Here is a 12,472-nt window from a genome sequence, read left to right as displayed (position 1 = left end):
ACACACATTGCTGAGGCCCACACAATGAGAAATGACCAAATGTAGTATTCCAAAGTACTGGAATGTGGCCAAATAATGTTGAATTGTGCTCCAGTAAAAATCAGCTCTTCCAGCGCAGAGACATGGACTGCTCATACACACTGGTGCTTGCATTTGAGTAAAGTGTTATAATGATGTAATTAACATACAGGTTTTTCATTGTTGACTGCAAAGATTTCCAGTTTTCATGTGTGTTTGATTCTCTAATTGGAGAGTGAAAAACTGAATGTTGTCAACACAGACAGATACACACATGAATATGCAAATTCTGTAGTGTACCCACACACTGTGTGCGAGAGACTTCAGTTTTGGCATTAACTCTAGTCATATGCTCTTTGTTTTTCATTTTTCTCCAAGGTCCTCGTCTATCTACTTGACAGAGTTCTTCCAGACAATTATTTTGCTAGCAATCTCAGTGCTTTGACCGTTGATGTTGCAGTCTTCCATGATCTGTTAAAAATTAAACTCCCTGAACTTTCACAACATCTGGACCGTCTTTGCAAAGCAGCCAAAAAACCCAATGATGGTAGGTTCTCAGATATAATACAGTATTGGTTATGTACGATAGGCATTATCAGAACAATTCATTGGATGCTTTCATAAAGTATTGCCAGTTTAACAAACTGTTTCATTTGGCAAACATTAAAGTATGATTATAGTGCAAGACTTTCAACTTAACCTTTCTGTATTAGCATCAGCTTTGCTGTGTATGTGTGTGCATGTGTGGTGTGTCTGTGTATCTGTGGTGTGCATGTGTGCGCATCTGTGTGTGTGTGTGCATGCATTTTTGTATGCATGTAAATGTATATGTGAGCATGTATATATAATATATGCTCATGCACACATTTGAGTGTACGTGTGTGGTGTGTGTATATCTGTGTGTATCTATGTAAGTGTCTGTGTGTGAACATGTGTCTGTGCAAGTATATGTATCTTTGTGTGTGTCTGTGAATGTGTGTGAGCGTGTGTGTGTATCTACACATGTATGTGTGTATGTCGGTGTGTATGCATGTTTGTGCACGTGTGTATCTGTATGTGCATTTATGTATATATGTGTGCGTGAATCTGCGTGTGTGCATGTGCATCTATAATTGTGCATCTGCGTGTGTGTGCATCTGCATGTGTGCATCTGTAATTGTGTATCTGCGTGTGTGCATCTGTAATTGTGCATCTACGTGTGTGTGCATCTGTAAATGTGCATCTGCAATTGTGCATCTGCGTGTTTTTGGTGGGAGGGCAGCATTGATGCCTTGCTCCATTCTGTTCTGAGACCACTTCTGCAAAAGCAGAATGGATATGAATAGGAGTATAGCCAATCCGACTCGGCAAGAGCTTAATAAGGCCAATGAAGGACATCCTCTAGGTTCCCATACTTTAGGTGGCAGGGGATGGTCTCCGGGAGGGGGACTGAAGAGCACTCCAAGAAGGTTTAGAAGCTCAATCTGCCTGCCAACGAGATCCATTTCTGTACCAACCACTTGACAGCTTGACCTGGCCATTTTTCTATATTCAATTTTAAACAATTTGTGAAAGAGGGCCTATACCTTGAAGTATTCTCTCTTGGTTGCCCTCTGGTGCTGCTTTATTTTAAGGTGAAAGGTGTCTGATTGGTGCTCCAGTTTTGAGAACCCATGTACTGTCCATCATTGGAAGTGAGCGCTCCCTCTGGTTATTATTTGGCTGCAGAAGAGAAACCCATAAAGAGTAACAATTCATCAAACGATGCAGGAACCTAACAATGGAATTCAGAAGCCAACAGGAAAAGTCCCCAGCCTCTTAATCTCATGGCTGCAGTGGTGGATTCCACAAGTTTCTGTACACATTTTTTTTTCTGTAAAAAAAAATTCAACAATAGATCTCAATCCAGCTTGCTATCTCATAATTATACTGTGAAATTAACTGGAGACAATATTGGATGAAGATGAGGTTTAGTATCCATATTATACCCTCAACAATCAAATGTTTTACCCAAACTCCCTGCAGACTTACACATGAAGAATATCTATTTGGACCCAATGATAGTGAGCTCAACTTGAGTCAGCACTTTTCAGCAAGGAGAGGGAAAACCTGTGAAGGGATTGGAACAAATTAGGATTGTGCTCTTAACTCCAAATCCCCCCCCCCCCCCCCCCCCCCCGACCCTGGATTATCTTGTAAATCACAAACGTGACTAACTCTGTGTTGAATATATTTAATGACCCAGCTCCCATTGCTTTCTGAATTATGGAACTCCAAAGATTAACAGCTCTCCAAGACAAGAAATTCCTTCTTGTTTCTAACTTAGACAAGACACCTTCAGTTTGTAACTGTTCTCTTTAGCTGTATATTGCTAGTTTTAAGGGAAGCATCCTCTCAACGTCTACCCTATCAAGTCACTTCAAAATCTCATCAGTATCAATCAGTTCTTCTAAACGCCAATAGATATAACTCCAATCTACAGACCTGTCCTCATTATACAAACCTCTTTGTCCCACAAAAATCAACCCCACTGAAAGTTTTCTGAACTGCTTCCAGTGCAAATATATCTGTCACTAATTAATGAGATCAAAGCTGTATGTGTTGGTCTCACCTTCTTAGCTTTATACTCGATAACCCTTATAATGAAGAGCCCTAATCCCAAATCTTGACCAACATAGTGCAATATTTCAAACATTTAGACAATACACATTCAGACCCACCAACACTTTTTTTTCTGAACATGTGCCATCAGTTCTGCTGAGTATTGTATTTTAAAAACTTCATTTTTTGAAAGTGATGACTCTTCCTGACATAGCAGTTTCTTGAAACAAGGAATTTAATTATTTCTTTTTCCTTAAATTTCTGTCTCCACATTATATTCCTCCTGCTTGTCCTGGGTTTTCATTAGTAGTTTTTGTAGTTGACTTCCAGCTGTTTAGCCATCTGAGGGATTTTCCCTTCCCTTCCTGTGTATAAATATTTAGAACCTGTTCTGTGTCCCTGTGACAGCATGGTTCCGAACAGGCTGTCACTGAATGATTGATTGCATGAGCTGCTTTTCAGAGATTTGCTGTTTTATCTGCAATTTATAGAATTCTAGATTTAAGCAGAATATTTCTTGGCTAATGAGCTGCGTGTTTACCAGGTTTCAATTGTGCTTGGATTCACTATGGCAGGATGCCAGCTGGCTGAAGCCTAGTGGTTTGTTTATTGCTGTGCAGAGACACTACATTGGCGAGATTTCCAGAAGCTATTGAAAGATAAGAATTGATTTGTTTTCTATTTTTTGACAAGCCTTGGTTCAGGACTGTACCAATACAGTTATTTTGCTAGACACAAAGACACATAAAGTGACTGAGGGTGCAAACATGGAGTTGCTGCTTTTCCATTGTGATATAGTATTGCCATATAGACCACCATATAAACCAACACATCTAATAACTTCACCAAGAGTGTCTATGACACTTAGAGAAACAAACTGTTAACAGCTAAAAAAAAGGCAATTTTTACTTTAATTAAGTTGGTGTTATAACTTAACTAGCATGGATTTACTAATTGTTAAATCTGTAAGCAGAATTAGTGAGCCTGTTTAATATGCTATTTAAATGTTGCATTATAACAGTGACTACACTTCACAAACACACCATTGGCTGTTAAGCACTTTGGAATGTCTGCTGGTCATAAAAAATTCTCTAAAAATACAGTTGTTTCCTTTCAAAACTGACACATTTTCTACTTGTCAAAATTATTTCAGAAATTAGAAGTGCAGTATTTTTTCTGGGAACATAGGAACAGGAATAGGCCATTCAGCTCCTCATGCCTGTGCTGCCATTCAATGATATCATGACTGATCTGTTTTTGGACCATATCCTTTAATATCTCTCCTTAACAAAAAAAATCATCTATCTCAGATTTAAAAGAAGCAACTGATCCACACCCTTTGCTATTTGGGAGGGAGCTCCAAATCTCCACCACCCTTTGTGGTCTGGCCCTAATTTGTCTGCTCCACAACCCTCCATTCTAGAATCCCTAACTAGTGGAAATAGTTTATCATTATCTGCCCTGTATGTTCCTATTAATATTTTGAAGACCTTGATTAGATCACCCCTTAACCTTCTAAAGTCTAGAGAAAATCTAATTTGTATAATTTCTCCTCATAATTAAATCCCTGAAATATAGGTATCTGTCTTGTAAGCCAAGGTTGTAATCCCTCCAAGGCCAATATATCTTTCCTAAGGTGTGGTGCCCACATCTGCTCACAGAATTCCAAGTGGGGTCTCCCCATTAATTTTCCCTGTAACTTAATTTCCTTACTCCATCTGATCCTTCTCAGCTGGGAATGTGTATGGATGGGATTCCAGGCATGTCTGGTCTCAAACCAGTTTATATTGCTACTTTGAGAGAAAAGGGAGTATAAGGAATTAGTTTGCATTACCCAAAGACTTGTGTGGTGAGAATCTTAAACCTAATTTTTGCATTCATAAATCCTTTTTTGCAACAATGGTTAGGAAGGACTTAGACTTGTATTATTTATTTAATGCAGTGAATCATGGATTTAGGTTTCCTCGCTGAGCTGGAAAGTTCTTTTTCAGATGTTTTGTCATCATACTAGGTAACAGCATCAGTGAGCTTCCAAATGAAGCACTAGAGGCATGGTCTGCTTTCTATTTATGTGTTTAGGGTTCCTTGGGCTGGTGATGTCATTTCCTGTGGTGACATCATTTCCGGTGGTGGTGTCATGATCTGTTCTTTTTCTCAGGCAGTGGAAACTGGGATCCAAGTCAATGTGTTTGTTGACAGAGTTCCGGCTGGAATGCTATGTTTCTAGGAATTCTCATGCGTGTCTCTGTTTGGCTTGGCCTAGGATTCCTGGAAGCATAGTGTTCCAACCAGAACTCTTACCAAAAACACACTTGGATCCCATTTACCACTCCTGGAGAAAAAGAACAGGAGAAAAAGAAAAAGAAAAAGAACAAGAAAAGAAAAGTTGGCGGCACGGTGGCATAGTGGTTAGCACTGCTGCCTCACAGCACCAGAGACCCGGGTTCAATTCCCACCTCAGGTGACTGACTGTGTGAAGTTTGCACATTCTCCCCGTGTCTGCGTGGGTTTCCTCCGGGTGCTCCGGTTTCCTCCCACAGTCCAAAAATGTGCAGGTCAGGTGAATTGGCCATGCTAAATTGCCCGTAGTGTTAGGTAAAAGGGGTAAATGTAGGGGAATGGGTGGGTTGCGCTTCGGTGGGTCGGTGTGGACTTTTTGGGCCGAAGGGCCTGTTTCCACACTGTAAGTAATCTAATCTAATCTAGTCATTCATCAGCAGTGTAACATCACATAAGGGCAGACTAACATACTGGGGTGGATTTTGGAATTGAGATTTGCTGTATGGTGGTCAGTTTTGATGTTTCTGAAGTTTCAGAAAGTTGCCATAAAATATAAACTGAGTTACAAAGAAGAGTCATATTGGACTTGGAATGTGAATTCTGAACCTTGCTCCATAGATGCTGCCTGACTTGCTGAGTTTCTCCAGCACCCTCTGTTTTTATTTAAGTGTTCCAGTATCCACACTATTTTGCTCTGGTGGAGGAAGCATGATGGTAATGAACATAATCGCTCAACTTCACGCTGTCACTGTTTGAAGAATTGTAACTTTGCTGGAAAATCCATTTCATATCATTAATGTTCTTTCCTAACAGGGAGATGCATGCTACCGCTTACCAGTGTCATCACCATGCAGTGGTTTCTGACTCTCTTCACTTCCTGTCTTCAAAAAGACACCATCCTCCGGGTTTGGGATGCCATCTTGTTTGAAGGGTCAGAGGTGCTATTTCGAGTGGCTCTAGCGTTATGGGCTCAACTTGGAGAGTGAGTAAACTGGCATTGTTTACTTTTCCATAAATTCCTAAACTGGAGCAAGCTGAAAAATTGAGAGGAAACTGTTAGGACAAAGTAGACTGCACTTGGAGTACTCTGTGCAGTTCTAGCCAAAATGTGTGGCCCTGGAAAAGCGCAGCAGATCAGGCAGTATCCGAAGAGGAGGAGAGTCGATGTTTTGGGCATTATGCCCAAAACGTTGACTTTCCTGCTCCTGCGATGCTGCCTGACCTGCTGTGTTTTTCCAGCACCACACTTTTCCACTCTGACTCTCCAGCATCTGCAGTGCTCTCTTTCTGCTTGTGTGCAGTTCTGATAAGTTAGAATGCTGTTAAGAGTGTTGTGTGCAGTTGTGGTCATCATGAAAAGCATACTGAGTCACTGAAGGGAGAGCTGAGAAGATTTACATGAATGCTACTAGAAATCTTATGGGTACACATATCAGTGATCATTTGACAGGCTAAATCTGCTGTTTTGAAAATGAAGGTTGAGAAGTGACCTAACAAATAATCCTAGGACAATACCGCACAGGAACAGGCCCTTCAGCCCTTCAAGCCTGCATCAATACGTTTTCCACTTCCATATTAAAACTGTCCTCACTTACAGGATCCGTATCCCTTTATTTCCTTTCTATTCATGGACTTGCCCAGGTGCTTCCTGAATGCTGCTATTGTGGCTGCTTCTACCACCTCCTCTGGTAGCACGTTCCAGGCACTTATCACTCTTTGTGTAAAAAACCTCCCTCGCATATCTCTTTTAAACTTCTTCCCCTGCATCTTGAACCTGTGCCCCTTAGTAATTGACCCCTCCATCCTGGGAAAAAGCCTCATACTTTCCACTCCATCTATGTCAAGATGTGCAGGTTAGGTGAATTGGCCATGCTAAGTTGCCCGTAGTGTTCAGGGTTAGGTTAGGTGCATTAGTCAGGAGTAAATGTAGAGTAATAGGGTAGAGGAATGGGTCTGGATGAGTTACTCTTCAGTGGGTCGGTGTGGATTTGTTGGGCCAAACAGCCTGTTTCCACACTGTAGGGATTCCATTAAAAAGAAAATGCCATTCAAAATCTTATAAACTCCTATCAAGTCACCCCTCAACTTCCTGCATTCCAGTGAAAACAAATGCAATCTATCCAAACTTTCTTCATGGCTAAAATCCCCCATACCAGCCCATACCAGGCAACATCCTGGTAAACCTTTTCTGTGCCCTCTCCAAACCATCCACATCCTTCTGGTCGTGTGGTGACCAGAACTATATGCAATATTCCAAGTGTGGTCTAACTAAGGCTCTATAAAGCTGCAGCATAACATGTCTGTACTTGGTTCAATGCCCCTTCCAATGAAGGCAAGTTTGCCACAGACCTTTTTTACTAACTTATCTACCTGCATTGCAACTTTCAGTGACCTGCTGACCTGCTCACCCAGATTCCTCTGCATGTCAATACTCCTAAGGGCCTATATTCCTGATGAAGGGCTTTTGCCCGAAACTCGATTTTCCTGCTCCTCAGATGCTGCCTGAACTGCTGTGCTTTTCCAGCACCACTCTACTCCAGAATCCTAAGGGTTCTGCCATTCACTGTAAATAATGTCCACCTGTACTTGACCTTCCAAAATGCATCACCTCACATTTATCTGGATTAAATCCCACCTCCCATTTCTTTGGCCATGCCTCCAGCTGATCTATATCCTGCTATGTCCTCTGACAATTCTCCTCACGATCTGCAGCTCCACAAATCTTTGTATCGACGTAAACTTACTAATTAGACAGGCTACATTTTCTTCCAAATCTATTATGTAGACCAGCAGAGGTTCCAGCACTGATCCCTGTGGAACACCACTATTCACAACCCTCCATTCCAAAAAGCATCCTTCCACAGCTGCACTCTGTCTCCCATGACTAAGCTAGTTCTGTATCCATCTTGCCAGCTCACCCCTGATACCATGTGACTTCACCTTTGGTACCAGTCTGCCATGAGGGACCTTATCAGATGCTTAACTGAAGTTCATGTTTTCAAAATTACAAAATGTTCTGAGACTGGATACAGAGAAGGTGTTTCTGGTCTGGGGAATAACATAACTAGAGACCATCATTGTAAGAAAATCACCAAAGAATTCAATAGCACATTCAGTAGAAACATCTTTGTACAAAAAGTGGTGAGACTGTAGAGCAGCGTGAACAACGTGGATGCATTTAAGAGGAAAATACCGTATATACTCGAGTAATAGCTGATCTCATGTAGAAGTTGACCCCTGTATTTGGCCAAAAAATCTGGGATTTTCCATTTATCTCGTGTAAATACGACCCTAGTTCTTCACAGATAACAGATCAACATTTATGAGTCAGTGTGCTGGTTGTCGCGTTCTACTCCAGGTTTTTAGAATTACCATAATTCGTTGTGTTCTTGTTCTTTATTCATTTAGAGATCGGAGTTGGGCTTCAGCTAATGATATGGTTTGAATTTCAGCCCCTCAATAGTCGTATCCATGTAATAATTGACTTCATAACCTTAACCTTAAAAAGTAGTCAAAAAGATTTGACTATTACTCGAGTATATATGGTATATAAGCACATGTGGGAGAAGAGAATCAAGGATTACAATGATGGAGTCAGGTGTGGAAAGGTTGAAGAAGACATGAGAGTAACATAAATACAGCACAGATTAGTTGGGCTGAACAGCCTGCTTCTATGTTGGATACCCCTGTATAATTCTATGAAACTGATTATTTTATCTACCCATATTATAACTACTTCTTCCTATTTCAGCCTCCTTGCTCCTTCTGTCAGCATGACCTGGTTTACTGCCTTTTCAGTCACCACTGCCCTTAGAGAAAGGAGCTGCAGAGTGGTATAGCTGTCCTTGCCTGATTACTTCAACTGTCTTGAAGTGCAAAATCTAGTGACTCAACCAGAAGTCAGTGGAAAGTGTCTATTGGGGTATACTTTATATGGTGAATAATAGGAATTCTATTTTAAGAACCCTAATTGAGAGGCAGTTTCTGTATATCATAAATTCTTCACCTACTCGTATTGTGCAGTGCTTTGTAGGAATATCTGAAGAAGGGAACTAATATTGTTCTTAAGAGTACATGAAAATGGAAATGTTTGGAACATTCATTAGAAATTTCAGAGTGCAAGTCCAAGATACTCTGGTTAGGGTTGCTAGGTAACCCAAAAACCTACGGCTGCCTCAGGTTACAAAGCCCAGATAAAAAAATAGTGGGCTGAATCATTTGTCGGGGGAGGCCTATGTCTCAACAAGGGGCGAAAGCAAGAGCTTACCCACTTTGATGGTGTCACAGTGGCATAGCGGTTAGCACTCCTGCCTCACAGCACCAACAACCCCAGGTTCAATTCCAGTCTTGGGTCTGTGGGGAGTTTGCACATTCTCCCTTGTTTGTGTGGGTTTCTGCCAGATGCTCCGGTTTCCTCCCACAGTCCATAGATGCGCAGGTTAGGTGAATTGACCATGCTAAATTGCTCCGTAGTGTCCAGGAATGTGCAGGCTAGGTGGATTATCCATGGTAAATGTGGGGTTTTAGGTAGGGAGTGTTGGTGCTGGGTCTGAGTGGGATGCTGTTTAGAGAGTCTGTGCAGGCTTGATGGGCCGAATGGCCTGTTTCCACACTGTAGAGATTCTATATTCTTTTGGAGTCAGTAGGACCCTGGGCAACACATTGGCAGCGTAGCCAATAAACAGGCCACTTACAAAACTCCCAGTTGGAGACAGAGACCGCAGACAGAGGGCAGCACAAGGAGTCTGTGCATTGCCAGTGCTAAGGGTGGTCAGTGCTGAAGCTGCAGCTCCTGAGAGAGGGTGCCTCAATGTCAAGCCCCAGACCATGGTGATTAAAGTAGGGATGGGTGTTTTTGATGGCAGTGCTTTGGGGGCAACAGTGATCATTGCTGCTTGAGGACCCCTCCTGGTGCCCACTGGAATAGGTGGTTCAATTGGCTGCCCACTGTCAATATTCCCACAACTGCCGATGTACCGTGTACTCTCCTCCTCTTACCTTCCCACACCGCCTGGTCAGCCTTTGCAATTCTCAGTCCTTCTCCAATCTGGTGGGAAAATTCAGTCCAAAATTAGCCTTACAATGAATGGTCATTTTCCAGAAGGGAAATATCCCACGCACCATTATAAATTTAATAGGAGAGCCACCGAAATCCTGGGCAAGTTGTCTTTCCAATATTTCTGCTGCGCTTTGGCAAATGTCACCATGGTAACCTGTAGAACTGATAGAGATTCACTCCCATTGTCTTACATCAAATACTTGACAAGACAAGAATTACTTCTTTAACTAATCTAATCTTATTGGCCTGTCATTTCCAATAACTTGATTAACTTCACTGTATCATATTTTTAGACTCTGTGCAGGATGATTTAACATTAATTTATTTTTCAATCTCCATAGCATCGTGGGATTTGATAACATTAAATATTAAATTGCTATCTCAATATGATACTGATAGTTATGAAATATCTTGTATTTTTTAATACTCGGTATTCAGAGGATTGCAGTGGGAAGAAGATTACAGAATATATTTTCTCATTCTTACTGATTGAAATGTTTTCCTTGATGCCGATAGATTCAAAATCAAACACACATGCGGTTGCATATGATCTTCTTAAGGTGGATTCAGACTTTTCCAAAGCCTTCTTTCATAAACTCTTACTTCCTTAATGATAGGCAACCAATAATGTTTTACCTAAATGTCACCTCTGTTGGGTAAGGAACATTAACTAGAAACAGGAGTAGGCCCTTTGGCTCTTTGAGCTTGCTCTGCTATTGAATAAAATTGTGACTGATCTGATTGTGGCCTCAACTCAGTTTTCCTGTCTACCTTCCATAACCGAAACATCGGCTTCTCCATCTCCTGATGCTATCTTGCTTACTGTGTTCTTCCAGCCTTCTGCCTGTGATTAGATTAGATTCCCTACAGTGTGGAAATAGGCCCTTTAACCCAATGAGTTCACACCGACCCTCCGAAGAGCAACCCACCCAAACCCATTCCCCTACATTTACCCCTGACTAATGCACCTAACACTATGGGCAATTCAGCACAGCCAATTCACCTGACCTGCACATCTTTGTGACTGTGGGAGGAAACCAGAGGAAACTCACGCAGACACCAGGAGAATGTGCAAACTCCACACAGACAGTTACCTGAGGTGGGAATTGAACCCGTATCCCTGGCTCTGTGAGGTAGCAGTGCTAACCACTGAGCCACTGTGCCGTCTAATTTGAATTCCAACATCTGCAGGTTTTTTTGTCTCTTCCATAACCCTCAACCTCTAACTTTTCTAATTTCCTTCAAGGTCTATGTGTGTGGCCGTGCTTTTAAAAGCTGGAAGTCAGCTGTGTTTGCCATGTGTGAACCTTGGATCAGTCGTACAGCTTAGAAAGAATGTTTCTTTCAGCTCCCTTGTGGATCAAAAACCTGTCCAACTCAGCCTTCCGTACATTCAATGACTTAGGCCATTTGCTATCTCGGGCAGAGGTTTCAAAATGTAATGATGCTCTGAGAGAAGAAATTCCTTCTCATCCTTTTTAAGTTGGAGATGTTTTATCTCGAAACTGTGCCTGTAGTTCTTGGTTCCTTTGAGAGGGAAAGCATCCCCTCACCAATATCCTGACAAGCACCTTCAGAATTTTTTATGCTTCAATTGCATCACCTTTTACTTCGACAAACTGCAATGGTCATAGGCTCAAGCTGCTTCATCTTTCTCATAAATCAATTACTTCATCTTAGGAATCAACATAGTGACCTTCTCCCAGTCCAAGTAAGGAGACCACAATTGGATGTAATCTTCTAGGTGCAACTCACCTAAGTCCTCTACAGTCGTGCTAAGGTTGGTGGTGAGATCCTGGAAAATATAAGCCATTTTTCTTAGGTATAGAGGCTTCCAAGCAGGTACAGATGGTGAAATTTGTCATCACCTCCAGTGTGCCAGCTCAGGGTTCAGCCAACTGAGGAAAAGAGGACCTGGATCTCAAATTCAAGATGGAATTCCTGAAAGCAGTGATCTATTTCAGAAGCTTGAACAACATCCAGCAGGCACATCGAAGAACTGGAGAAGTACCACTCGCAGAAACTGAGGAAAGAAAGGCTGTCCAACAACAATATCTTGTCCCTAGACAAATTTCCTCGTATTGAGGCAATGATCACTCAAAACCAGCGCTTTTGGGTGAGACATGTTGATCGTAAGTCTCATGTCAAACTCTTGATGCTCTTGCTGTATTATGAGCTTGGTTGTGACAGGAGACGCCCAGCAGGAAACACTTAAGGTTGCCTAGACCTCAGACATCCCTTCTGAGTCTCGGGCGACCCAGACCTGTCATTAAGCTTATTTCAGGAAGGAACCGGAAACATCAGATGATCTCATTGGGGCCGTGCAGAAGTGGCTTTGAAGCATTGGACACAAACAGTTTGTCTTTCTGACCCTTCAAGCTCCACTTGCCCCTGCATGTGGCAGAATCTATGAATCACAACCATCTCCGAACTCATCAAACCCAAGTGGAAGCGAGTCACCATCGACCCAGAGTGACAGACTGAGCGGGAGACAATTGTAGCAAGACATCCCTCCACTCACTTGCATCCCTTTTG

General features: G+C 42.0%; 1 protein-coding gene across 1 annotated transcript in view; it reads left to right on the top strand.

The window, feature by feature from the left end:
• Positions 1 to 12,472, top strand: part of LOC140467364 (TBC1 domain family member 30-like) — an 82,203-nt gene that overhangs the window by 48,661 nt on the left and 21,070 nt on the right. The window contains exons 6-7 of the mRNA XM_072563676.1: positions 397 to 565; positions 5,692 to 5,860. Coding sequence (XP_072419777.1) covers positions 397 to 565; positions 5,692 to 5,860 — 338 coding nt within the window. The remainder of the gene's footprint in view (positions 1 to 396; positions 566 to 5,691; positions 5,861 to 12,472) is intronic.

The sequence above is a fragment of the Chiloscyllium punctatum genome, chromosome 45 (assembly GCF_047496795.1).
Source record: "Chiloscyllium punctatum isolate Juve2018m chromosome 45, sChiPun1.3, whole genome shotgun sequence".
Lineage (NCBI taxonomy): Eukaryota > Metazoa > Chordata > Chondrichthyes > Orectolobiformes > Hemiscylliidae > Chiloscyllium > Chiloscyllium punctatum.
This window is presented reverse-complemented; position numbering and strand designations above follow the sequence as displayed.